The sequence below is a fragment of the Protobothrops mucrosquamatus genome, unplaced genomic scaffold, assembly GCF_001527695.2.
Source record: "Protobothrops mucrosquamatus isolate PMUCROS unplaced genomic scaffold, P.Mucros_1.0 scaffold1137, whole genome shotgun sequence".
Classification (NCBI taxonomy): Eukaryota; Metazoa; Chordata; class Lepidosauria; order Squamata; family Viperidae; genus Protobothrops; species Protobothrops mucrosquamatus.
Window position 1 is genome coordinate 128,477 of NW_015387355.1, and position 13,813 is coordinate 142,289.

The 13,813-nt window shown below is 37.2% G+C and overlaps 1 protein-coding gene across 2 annotated transcripts in view; it reads right to left on the reverse strand.

Moving 5' to 3' along the window:
• LOC107291525 (neurabin-1) overlaps positions 1 to 13,509 on the reverse strand; it is a 49,277-nt gene extending 35,768 nt beyond the window's left edge. The window contains exons 1-3 of one of the 2 annotated variants that reach the window (XM_015820530.2): positions 11,700 to 13,509; positions 2,929 to 3,061; positions 388 to 508 (exon numbers count right to left, since the gene is read on the reverse strand). In XM_015820530.2, coding sequence (XP_015676016.1) covers positions 388 to 508; positions 2,929 to 3,061; positions 11,700 to 13,316 — 1,871 coding nt within the window. In that variant the 5' untranslated portion in view covers positions 13,317 to 13,509. The remainder of the gene's footprint in view (positions 1 to 387; positions 509 to 2,928; positions 3,062 to 11,699) is intronic. The other variant, XM_015820529.2, reaches the window with a different exon arrangement.
• Positions 13,510 to 13,813: the final 304 nt, after the last annotated feature.

The following is a 13,813-nucleotide window of genomic DNA, read 5'->3' on the forward strand; positions in this document are numbered from 1 at the left end:
CTCCCTCCCTCCCCCCCTCTCGGTAGTAGAGAGCCAGCTCAATAACAATGTGTGTCAGCTTGTTGGAGAACACCGTGAAGCCAGCTTGCCAGGACTTCCTATACTATATAAGTTTGGCATATGAAACTATACTTTTATTCTAGTTTGTTCTAAGTAACAACAATCTAAAAAAAACCCCTATGGTTTTAAATTTAAAATTCATAAAGAACCCAGATTATCTTATCTCTCATACAGAAGTAGAAGAGAAAGGAACCATTCCATATGCCTCATATATTATATCATATCATATCATATTAATTATATTATAATTATATTACATTATAATTATATTATATATACATTACGTTACATAGGCTAAACAAACAAGCAGTCTTAATTTAAACTTACCGGCCATCTTGCTGAGCAGCGCCACCTTCAGTTATTGTTTTTACAAATATACCCAATTTTTCCAGTCCCTGATCTGCACCAACACCCATTCCTATTATACTGATACCCAAGCCATTGTCACCTGTAAGAAAAACACAACAAACCAAATGATCCTATTTTTGTAATTTGATAAGTCTGCTGTTATCATAGCTAATGGCTGAGACTAATGAAGGGGATGGGACAGCTGGAACATATATCAGTGGGGCACAATGATTTGAGGCCCATCTGAAAGCCTATTCTGAAGCAATAAAAGCAGAGAATACAGCTTACTTCTTGGCTTTCACTGCGTACAGCTCAAAAAAGAGTTTGTTTCATGCAGTGAAGCATCTTCTTCATCATATTTGGGTGTGAGGAGGATGTGGAAGAGCTGGAGAATCTTTCTGACAATTTGCATCCTTTTTTTTTTTTTTTTTGCAAATGAAGTCAATGAAATCTATTTTGAATGGAATTTCAAGTGTTCAGTTGAATCCTAAGGAGGAAACCTCAGCAACAACTTGTCCCCTTATTTTGGATTATTTGGGGCTTGTAGAAGAGTTTCAATGGGATGGATTCCATAGGAATTTATAATCAACTAGAGACTCCTGGAAGTTCACAATTATAAAAACACTGCACAGAAGGGGGGGGGAAGTGCCCCCTGGAAAACGAATCTTTTAACATTGTCTAGTATTTTCTGGAAGGAGCAAGTCTAATTTTTGAGAGGAAATCATTTCATGAGGCCAGAACTGGATGGAAAAAATAGCACTTCCTGGCTTAATGTGTCAAAACTAGCACTGTACATTCTACAGGGAAACATACAGGCAACCAATAAAGGGCAGACAACAAAGATGTTATGTATTTCTGGTGGTTAGTACTTGCCATTATGTGAGCTGACACATTCTGCACTAATTGCTGTTGTGGTGTCTTCAAAGCCATCACAACAGCAATGTAGAGCACATTGCAGTAATCTAGATAGGCAATGATCAAGACATGCGTTACAATAGAAAGATAGTCTGTTAGAGAAGTAAGGTTGTAACTGGGGAACCAGCTGGCACTGGGTGAATGCCCTCCCAGCCACAATCTTTTCCTGCCTTTCAAGCATCAGGTGTGAATCCAGGAAGACCCCCAAATTGCAGCCATGCTTCATCAGGGGGTTATGCCTGCCCCTTGATAACTATGCAGCAAACCAAGAATCACAGTGGATCAACAGACATTCCCTTTTGCAATGATTCAACTTTAGTGGGTTTTTTTTCTTCATCCAGACTGCAGCAGCTTCTAGGCAATGAGACAAAAGTTTCAAAGCACTGCATTCTCTCTTGACAAGCAGGTCAGCAGCCTGAAAGTAGTCCTTGGTTTTCATCTATTATGATCACAGTTGGTAGATGTGCCACAATATGTTTGCTAGTCTAATTTGACAATAATTATCTATGTCGTCATTGTATCTCTTCTTGACTACTCCAATTTACTTTACATTGAGTAACACCCTAAGTCACAAATGATATATAATGTGGCAGCTAAATGTAAGTTATGTAAGTTACAAGGATCACAAGATGCCAGTAGAACTTGCTAATTGCTCATTGGCAAAAGTGAATGTGTTACTATGACCTTTAAACTCTGAACAACTTAGGGACTATTTCCAGTCATATGAACAGCAAAAGAAGGCCCTTCTTTGAAGATGTTCATGTTTTCAGAAATCTGTCTATCTATCTAGCACCTATGGATCCAAGGCTATGGAATACAGCCCCTTGGGAGCTGGGTTCAGTTCCCACTGCCCAGTGTAAAAAAGAAAATAAAGAATAAAAATAGATTTTCTTAGCCAGGTCTTTAATTTTTAATGAATCGATTTTTGGAATTATTTTTATACTTTAAAAGTAATAGCTTCTTTGATTATTTCTTTAAAGCTAAGGTAGATATTAAAAGACAGATCAACCTATCCTTATAATACAAACTGAAATATTGAAGTATTTAAAGACTCCACAGAATAAAGAATGATGTCAATCTAGGTAATTTTTCTACTATTCCTGCAGACTTAAGAACTGGAATTTGCATTACCAAAACTAAGGGATTAAGCTTTAAACTTGATGGTACTTAACACTACTATTTAAATATCAGTTGACATCAAACCTAATACTACTTAGCATAACCACATTTCTCTAATCCTCACCCTATTTTTCTTGATGTATTCCGAAAACATAAATCAGATAAAGTCTGAAAGTTCATACATTACCTTAAAGTTTGCTAATGACATTGTCTCAGTATGAGTTTTGACTTTTTCTTTCATTACTAATATATTAAAAAGTTTACTTTTTATAGTGCTGTATTTTCTTTTCAGCTTTTATAAAATAGTTCCCAGCCCTAATACAATCAACTTTTTAGAAGACAATCTTAAGCTTAAAAGTAATTTATATTCTTGACTTTGTAATGCTAAAACTAATTAGAAATTTTGCAGTATCAATGATGCAAAATTAAGATATAAACATTAAAAGGCCTTGTTGTTTCTCCAGGATAGACATTTGAGATTTGTACCTTTTTCAATTTCCACAGGAAAAACCTCCATTTTTTCCACCCTTTTCTCAAGTTCATATTCCGCTGATGCGGCCACAGGGTCCACCTCTTCATTGCGTCTATCGTAGTCTTCATTTGAGTAAGTACTGAATACCTAAAATAATACAGTATTTTTTAAAAATACCCATGCAAGTTGAACAGATTTAAATGTCAATTAAACAACTTAGAACATGCACATGTTATACCTATTTGCAAATCAATGTTTGAGAGTATGTGGACAACATAGCAAATTGCCTTCTGGTAATTTTTAAAGTCAATAAAATCTTTAATCTTTTTAAACATGTTATTTGAAAAATGATGTTTTTCAGTACTAGGACTACCTCAATAATAAGACTATACTCATAATACAGCTCTTCAATTAAAAATATTATTAGAGGAATTACGTTACGTTATTCTATATTATACCTGAAGCAAAATGTCACATGAATTACATACTTAACAAAATCAGGAACTGATTTCAGAAACTGATACATATTTACACAAAAAAACCAACATTGCTATATTTAAAATCTCACCCCCAATGGAAAAATAGACAAAAAAAGTGATAAACATATAAAAATCCATGCTTTCTAACTTTTTTCTTTTTTTGTTAACAATATTTGCCAACTCCTATTGAAACTAATCTCCTGCAACAAATGTGGGCATATGAGCAAACACACTGGTCATAGTCTACACCCAAAAAAGGAAAAAAATAAATAAATTACTATTAACTGAATTGTCAACTGATTAAACTGTAAAATAAGGTATCCATTAGTAAAACTGATCTTCCATATGCATCCACAATACACAAAGTAGTCTACAAACTACTGTCTCTCACATACTAACTACTCTCTCAAATATAACTATGCAGAGGTCTGCATATGTAGATTCACACATGAAAAAAGCAACAACACATAAACCAGGGAATAACGCTATAGATGCTTCCTCTGTATTAAATCTTTAGACTCTTCTGGGTAAATAGGCATAGGCTGTTACTATGCTGGAGATGGAATCATTTAGTCAGCTTATTTATTTAAAGGGTCCGTAATATTATCTGGGACACTACATATCCTCTTCACGACCTGTTTTCCTTGTTACCTTCTGGGAGGAGGCTTCGTGGTATCCGAAGCAGAACATCCAGATTGAGCCAGAGTTTCATTCCATACAGCATTAACCTTGCGAACTCTCAAGCTTCCTCCTTCCGTTATATATTCAAGATGGACAGTGTTTAATATTTATTTGTTATATATATGTGGATCTATACATATGTTGTATACAGTATGTTTAGGTGTGCGTCATGTATGTGTTTCACTTTGAGAGCGGGCAACTAAATTTCATTTTTGATGTGTGCCGTTGTGCCCACAATAAAAAAATGACAATAAAGGTTATCTTATCTTATCTTATGTATGTTGGAGTGGAAACAAGGAGATGGATGTATATTTTCTTTTTCTTTGCAAAAAAATTAATTGACACATACTTTTCAGCTGAGCTACAAGTACAAAAAACCCTGTTTTGTGTGTCTTCATCTTGAGGCAATAATAGACTTAATTTTTGGACTAAGAAGCATTTGTTTGCTAACATCTGCAATCATCTTGAGAACTTAGTCTATAAATACAGATGACAGAGTATGCTTTAATAGAAACAAAAAACAAAAAAAAATCACTAGTTTGAATTTGAAGATGAGTGGCCACATAATGTTAAAATAAATAAATTCGAATATACTTTCAGAAATGTTTCAAAGAATAGATTCTAGCACTGAATGAAGTTCAATGTTAGTGACTGAATCTGGAGTCAACTTGCTGTTTGCTTCTTGGAGGGCAGCACAGTTTTACGAAGACAGTGCTCGTAAATCATATGTAGGACATCTTTGCTGGAGAAGCTAGGTCCAAAAAGAAGACACCAAAGTGCTTCCGCTTCAGCTGTGGCAGCTGGGTTCAAAAGGAGAAAAGTTGGCGCAGGAAAATGGGAAAAAAGGCAGTTGGGTGAATGAATGCTTACTGGGGCTTCACGGATACTGCAATGCTGAGGAGCCATGTATAGGAAGCTGGAGAAGTTGGAGTGCCCAGGGTAACATAGTGGACAAGGTTCCAAAAAGGAGACTGCAAACACAGCAAGGCAGCAAACACTGCTTCAGTGGCTGGGCGCAAAGGTCAATGTGGGAAACTGAGAGAAGGCAGCTGGGTGAACAAATGCCTGTTGGTGCAAGCTGGGCGGCTGAGACTCCCCAGAGCATGGGAAGCAGTCCCAGAACCACATAGTTTTGGGACTGCTTGCTGCCATACAAGGCAGGGTGCACAGCATCCAAAAGGGAGTAAATGGGGAAGAGATAGGCAAGCTGAAGGAACTGAAGCGCCCCCTACAGTTTAAATGTGGGTGAGATGCTGAGCCCCTGAATTTTGATACATGACCTCTAAAGTGCTGCAACTGCCATAACTTTAGGCACAGGCTATTAATTCAGCACTGTCATAACTTTGAACAGTCACTGAATGAATGGTCGTACACCAAGGACTAGCTGTAGTCTGTACATCAAAAGAAAACCCTAACTATATGCTAGTTACAAAATGGATAAAATTGTTTCCGAGGAGAATTATTGTTGTAAATGGAAGACAGGAGAACAACAGAAAGCAAAACAAGAAATGGAATAGGACACATTTCTAAAACCCTGACGATCTGAGGAATTTGTTTCTGTTCCTAATCTGTGCCTTCATTTTCACGCCACAAACTATATAAGACATCTTATTTGGGAATAGTTTAATGAAAGCTCTTATATGATGTCTGGGTAAGTCAGCCAAATGCAAACAAGCCTGACTGACTAAAACATCAGTATAAAAACTGTGCCTGCCTTGCAGATGCTAATAGAAGCATGTCTGAACATGCAGCATCCATACATTAGTAAATATCTTTATGCCACCATGTCCTTTTTCCTTTTCTAAGGACTGTCTGCATTCCAGTTTTTGTGTGGCCTTATGAATTCTGATATGTGAATAGTAGTTATTATGGATTATGCTAATTTACTGCATTTAAGCAAAGCAGATGTTTCTTCTAATGTTCCAATTGCATCAGCACAAGCACCCTGAAAAAACAGTAGGTATATTAACTTATTTGACTTTTGTTCATAAGAATCCATTTGAACCAGCTGAGGGCTGAATTCTAGTCCTGCCTGAGGCATGAAAGCTGGCTGGCTGACTTTGAGCCAGTCATTCTCTCTCAACCCAACTCACCTCTTATAGTTGTGGGGAAAATAGGAGGAGGAAGGAGTATTAGATAAATTCATTGCCTTGAGTTATTTATAAAAAAGAATAAAGGCAGGATTAAAAAAATCTAAAAAATATAAACAGCATTCTAATAACTGGGTACCTGCTTTATGTCTAATGTTATTTCTTACTTTCTATTAATTTAAGAGTGTTCTGATAGTGGTATTTTAACCATGCCATGTATGGCAGCCCTAGTATATCACCACAGCGCAAGAACAAAATGCATCCTGTAGAAATTAATACAGATAACTTTATAATAAAAAAATGTAAATTACAGCAAGAAGAAATGTATTTAAAGAAAAAATACATATGTTTATGGACCAAATCATTTTCATACAAAACACATATTTCAGTCACATAACTGATTAAACAGACTTGTCTAAAAGAGTAGATATTGCAAGAGGGTTTTTTGTTAAATTATATATGAACTAGCCTAGATGGGAAATTGTTACAATAGGTCTTAATGTGAGCAAAAAACAGAGTAATTCCATAATATGTTTTCATGTATCAAGAAAAGAAGCATCTTCCTTACTAAAACAAGAAATAAATACCCTGCTAAATATTTACAAATAGATGCTATGAAACTAATTGTGAAAAAAAAAATCTAAAGAGCATAGTTGTGGATAATACTGCAATGTAATATTACAAGAAACTTAGAACAAAGTGGAAAAGTCCCCAAATACCATAGAAATAAAATGTTCATTTATTGCATTTCCTAGCTATACATTTCAATGTTTAAGAAATAAAATCTCATTTTTTAAAAAAATAAATAAACAGATGGAAGATCTTAACATGGGGTCAAAGAGAAATATAAAGCATTTGATAACCATCCTAAAATCTATTTTTAGAAAAAAAAAAGTTAGGGTAACCTTGAAAAAAACAAAACAATAGACAATAGTAAGAATGAAAGACACACACAAAACAAAGGAAAAAGCCCTGTCTCCAACTAATTTTCTTGCCAACACCGGAGTCAATTTTTAACTGCTAAAGAAGAATTGACTAGGATATAAATGTAGGCATCCAATCAATCTTCCACAACATCAGCTATAAAATTCAGGGGAAAGCATGAGTCATTCAAGAAATATACTTAAGACTTACAACTACAACTGAGCCTAAAATTTCCACGGCTAAGCAAGACAGTTGTTAAGTGAATTTTGCCCCATCTGATGACTTTTCTTGCCATAATTATTAAACGTATCACCGAAATTGTTAAGTTAGTAATCCAGTTGTGAAATGAATCTCTGGTTTCCACACTGACTTTGCTTGTCAAAAGGTTGCAAAAGGGGAATCACATGACCCCGGCACTCTGTAACCATCATAAATAAATGCCAGTTGCAAAGGGCCCATATTTTGATAATGTGACCATGGGAATGCTACAATGGTTGTAAGAGTGAAAGATGGTCAAAAGACACTTTTTTCAGTGACTTTGAACTGTCACTAAATGAATGACTGTAAAGTCAAGAAGTACCTGTACTTCATTTTTATGTTTAAAAGTGATATAATATATATGGCAATCAGCTATTTTTTTCCTATTACTTTTTTATCAAACATGGAATGATAATCTGAACTAGGTCAGCCTCAAATATTGATTTATTTGTTGAATTTATTTATTAAAATTCTACATTGCCCATCTCACCAAAGTGACTCAGGGAGGTTTACAACCATCATGCATAGTAATTTCATTCTTTATCTCTATTTTCCTTAGTCTGGAAATGAAAAACAAGCAATCTTACTTTTATAGTTTGCATATTACTCTCTGTTTTGAATTACTTCCAAATAAAAAAAAAATCACAATCAGGAAAACTTCACTTAATGTTTCCAACATAATGATCTAACTAATATCCATAAGTATTTTTCCACTTTTAAATATACAAATCTCACTCACTTGGAACTTACAGCCAAAGACACTTTATCATTCTAGGCAGAAAGATTAAGGGGAATCTTAATTAATATGATATTTACTACAACATTAACGATAATATTACTGTGCTAAAAGATACTGATTCATTTCCTCTTTTAACATACTATAGTAATGTTTGCACATTTTACTGTATCTGGCTTCCATGTGATGTTCTCTGGATAAGCTGGAATTCAGCTTGCATAATTGCTAGCTAACCTGCTCTTTGCCCACAGTAGTTGAAAATGAAAAGAATGTGCAATGTATCTGTGGGCGAAGCATGGAAAAAGATGAACTAAATCATAACTTAGTATGGCATAAAGAAAGATGAGCCAAATGTTTTGAATTCACTTACTTTTCTCTTTATTTTTTTAAAAACCATAGCTGATGTTCATCACAGTTAATCCGCTCAAATAATATAAGAGATTACTTACAACCTCTGAATTAGCACCATGGAAAACTGGTGGGGAGTTAGTGATACAGACCCCTTTTTCCATTTGCACCCATAAGATATCCCTGGGCAGAATTGCTAGCCAGCAGAGGTAATTTGTACAAGTAGTCCTCGACTTATGACCACAATTGAGCTCAAAACTTTTGTTGCTAAGTGAAACATTTGTTAAGTGAATTTTGCCCCATTTTACGACCTTTGGTGCCACAGTTGTTAAGTAAATCATTGCAGCTGTAAGTTAGTAACATAGTTGTTAAGAGAAGTTGGCTTCCCCATTGACTTTGCTTGTAAGGTGACAAAAGGAAACACATGATCCCGGGACACGGCAAAAATATGAACCAGTTGCCAAGCATCTGAATTTTGATCAAGTGTCTGTAGCGATACTGCAATGGTTGTTAAGTGTGAAAAATGCTCATAAGTCACTTTTTTTCAGTGCCATTGTAACTGAATGGTCACTAAATGAAGTCATTTGAGGACTGCCTGTATATTATTGCACAAGTGTACTTAAAAGAAGTTACTTAGCACAGTTTTGTTATCATTAATCACTCTGGCTTGCCACTTATCTGTTACTTATTATCACTTTAAGATAAACAGGACGACACCAGCTCCCTAATCTAATACCTGCCAAGGGAACGGGGAGTTAAGAGCGATGTCCCCATAAACTAGAGAGTCCGTCTTCCCTAAAAATTCTCTGTAGGGATTTCACTGTCTAAATTTATGATCAAGTCCCTGATAAGATGGTGCTATTAACCCATCTCCATCTCTTGGTTATACTTCCTTTTTTCGAGAATAAAAAGTAGTAAAAGAATTCAGACAATTTGAACCTCACCATAAACCTGAAGCCCTGGGAAGATGTGGCATAACTAGGTATTAGCTTCTGGAGATCTACTTGCTACCATTTGAGGGCTCCTAGTATACCAAAGGACATGGATTGGTATATTTTTCTCTATTAAATCTTTCAATACTGTTCGGAACAGGATAACAGAATAATAGAATTGGAAGGGACCTTGGAGTCCAACTCCATGTTCAAGCAGGAAGCCCTATACCAGTGGTGGCAAACCTATGGCACGGGTGCCAGAGGCGGCAATCAGAGCCCTCTCTGTGGGCACGCGCTCCGTCGCTCTAGTCCTAGGCCCTGATTGATTGAACTTTTTAGTCCCACCCAGTCTGCTGTTACCACTGCAGCCACGCCCACCCAATGGGCCACACCCACCCAATGGGCCACACCCACCCAATGGGCCACACCCACCCGGCACTCGACGATGCATAAGTGGGTTTTGGGTTGCAGTTTGGGCACTCAGTCTCTAAAAGGTTCGCCATCACTGCCCTATACTATTTCAGGCAAATGTTTGTCCAATCTCTTCTTAATACTGCATCCAGTTTTGGTCACCATGTTATAAAAAAGATGTTGAGACTTTGGAAAGATGTTGAGACAAAAGGAGAGCAACTAGGATGATTAAAGGCCTGGAGACTAAAACATATGAAGAACGGTTGCAGGAATTGGGTATGGCTAGCCTAGAGGAAAAAAAGGACTATGGGTGACATTATAGCAGTATTTCAATATTTGAGGGGCTGCCACAAAAAAGAGGGAGTCAGTTTATTTTCCAAAGCACCAGAAGGCAAGACAAGAAACAATGAATGGAAACTAATCAAGGAGAGAAGCAACTTGGAATTAAGGAGAAACTTCCTAACAGCGAGGGCAATTAACCAATGGAACAGCTTGCCTCCAGAAGTTGTGGATGCTTCATCACTGGAGATTGGACAGCCACTTGTCTCAAATTATATAGTGTCTCTTGCTTGAGCAGGGGGTTGGACTAGAAGACCTCCAAGGTCCATTCCAGCTCTATTTTAATCAACTTTGTGGCAGACCTTTAGATATTAGAACACTGCTATCATGTCACCCCTAGTCCTTTTTTCTATTACTTTTTCTTTGGCATTTCACTCTGATTTCAGCCTACTGTCTTTAAATCTTAATGAATGTATTGCCTCCTGACTGGCAGCCAAGATGCCAACACAGCATCTTTCTCATTCATTTAATGTAGTATAGAAAAGAGTTTTATACCTCTCAAAAGTTTATATTGTACTCACATAAGGTATATCCTCAATTACTACTACTATTGCTATTACAGATGGTCCTCACATTCATTCAGTGTCTGCTCAAACTTATGACAGCGTTGAATGAATAATACTTACGACTGGGTCTTGTCCTTAACATTGGTTGCAGTGTCCCCATGGCCACGTAATTGCAATATGACCTGGCTTCCCATTACAATGCCCTGCGTTCATGTGATTACAACTTGTGACCTTCTTTGCTGGTTTCCTACAGGCAAAGTCAATGGGGAAGCCAGCAAGATGGTGCAAATAGTGACCATGAGATATCCTCACTTAATAACTTGTGGTGATTCACTTAATAGCACTAGCACTTAAGACTTGTATACCCCTTCACAGCTCCCTCTAAGCCGTTTACAGAATCAGCATATTGCCCCCAACAGTCTGGCTCCCCATTTTATGGACCTCGGAAGGATGGAAGACTGAGTCAACCTTGAGCTGGTGAGAATTGAACTGCTGGTAGCCGGCAATCAGCAGGATCAGCCTGCAATACTGCATTCTAGCCACTGTGCCACCACGCCTCTTATAGATCTTAATTCGGGATGCCAAATATACCTCTCTGGAAAAGACATTTCATAAACAGGACCTTAACAATTGAGAAGGCCTTCTCCCATATACTGTAGCTACCACCACTGGGAGCTCCAAAGATAATTAAAAAGCCATTTCCTTTTTGTTTCATGCCATTCAGGGTTTTAAATAACAGCACCAAGACTGAGCCTAGAAGTTAGTGCAGTTGAACGAGACTATCAGTCAGTACAGGAAATGAAACACGGGCATTATATGCTTAGCCTGTCCCAGGCAATCGCATTGGTCATGATTCTATTTCAGATTAACTGAACCAGTATCTTTTTAAAAAAATGTAAAGGCACTTTAGAACTTGAAATATTTTAGAAATCCTTATCTGGAAGGGAAACTGTAATTAAGAGACCCATTTCAAAGCATCCATATAGTAATGAATATACTAATAGGCTTCATTGTTATAATTACTATGTTTAAACAACTAGCAACAATAATTATATTTTATGCCCGTTCGTGAAGCTTTTACCTTGATTGGGGCTGTAGAAAACTTCACTTTTCTAGCTGGATCAGGATCTTCTTCCTCAGAAAGTCCAGAAAGTTCCTCGTAATCACTATTATAGTTATATTCCTCCTCTTGCAAGGTTTCTTCTCTTTCAGGGCCCTGACTAAGTAGTTCTGGTTCTCTGTCATCATCAAAAGCTGCATTCTCTATCCCAAAAGCATTGGAAGAAACCCCATTAAACTTCTTTCTCTGTTCTTGTTCTTCCTCTTCACCATCCCCTACAGGTTTTACATTGACCTGCTCTTGTTCTTGAACTTTGTCCAGAAACACTAACTCTCTTGCTCCTTTTTGATTAACTGCACTGTCCTCATTAGAGTCTTCAGTTTCTTCAAATGTCCAGTCATTTTTCTCATCTTCCCAACTTGGAAATCTGAGTGATTTTTCCTTCTGAAATACATTAACCTCCCCAGTGATTTCATTGTTATCCCCTAAAGTTTTGTTCTGCACCATGATCAGTTCAGCTCTGGCTACTTCTACTTGGGAAATTTTTATAGGGGCTCTATCCACTTTAGAGCATATGCTGGTTTTATATTGTTGCTCCCTTTCGGAAATTTGATCTGTTTGGGAAGTTACTTCAGTTGCATCACTTAACTCACTCCATTCGGTAGAAGTACTGCTTATCAAAAGGGAAGACTCTGCAACAGGCTGATTTTGCTGCAAATATTCTTCTTTCCTAACTACTGGCGATTCCCAGCTGCAGAACGCTGTTTGGAGAGGGTTTGGGATATCCTTAGTTTTCAAAGTATCTTTGAAGTCGTCATTGTCAACGTCAGCCAAGAAACTCTCCAGTCTTCGAGAAATAGGTCCTGCATTCAGTGAAGAGGATTTACAACTGCCAGTAGATTGCTGTACCTTTTGATCACTATTTTCTTGATTCTCTGCTTTATCCACAGCAACCTGAGAAGTTACATCAGTATTGAAATTAAATTGATCGGTCACACTACTGCAATCAGAAGAAGTAGAACCATGTCGTCTTCTGTCTTCAATCCTTTCATTTTTAATGGGAGTACTTCTATCCAATGAACTTGGTTTTTTAATGTTCCTTTCAAATAGTTTCCTGGTCTCAGAAAACTTCTCTGCTAGTGTAGCTTTGTCTAAATTTCCCTCTTCTTTGCTGCAGATAATTTTATCAGTGAATGAACCTGCAGGTAAAGGATCCTGGGAACTAGAAAAAGAACCACTGTTGAGTAGGTTATTTTTTTGAACACAGAGGTAAGATGGGCTACTAGGAGGAGGAAGTGCAAGATCAGCTGAAGTTATTTTATTAATAATTCGGGGCTCAGAGGGTGAAGTGTTTTCACAACATGGTGAATTGGAAGAACCACCCATCTGCATGAACATGTTTTTGATCTTGTGTACTCTGTTGCCATAGTTGACAGCTCTGCCACGAACATGTGGATCATTACCTTCCCCATTGGATGAGTTGGACAACCTTTGCTGAGGATTAGACTTGTTGGAAGCATTATCAGTATTCACTGAATCAAAACTGCACTTAATTGCATGAAAATCAGTTTTATAGGTATTTCTGTGTGGAGAGGCACTTCTTAAAGTTCTGTCTCCTTTGCCTTCAGTCTTCATCATTGTCAAACGGAGAAAGCCTTCAATTTTTTACAAATGAGAGTCTGAAGAGGTGAAAACCAGCAGCAGCTGCCAGTGCTGCTCCCACAATGCGATACAGTCCTCTTACAGCCTGGAGAGAGAATGAGACTGGAAGACGCCTCTCACCATTTTATTCTTCCATAAGAGCAATGAAATATGTGGTGGGAAGGAGGAGGAGAGGCGCAGACAAAAAACAACAAGCACTTCAGGAATGTATCTAGAAAAATGAGATGCTAGCACCGTAGCTGATCCATTCTTATCCTGAAAGATATCTGCAAAAAAAACCAACAACTTTGTGAGCCAGAGACATCACTCATTTATACTAAGCATTTCACCCTTGTGTTAAAATGGAATTCCATAGCCTAAGGAACAGGGAGAAATTTATTTAAAATGTGGTCTATCAACCAAGGGACAAATAACTAAAAAAAAAATCTTTGAAACTCAAAAAAAGAGTCCACAAGAGGCAGATCTTACGGAGA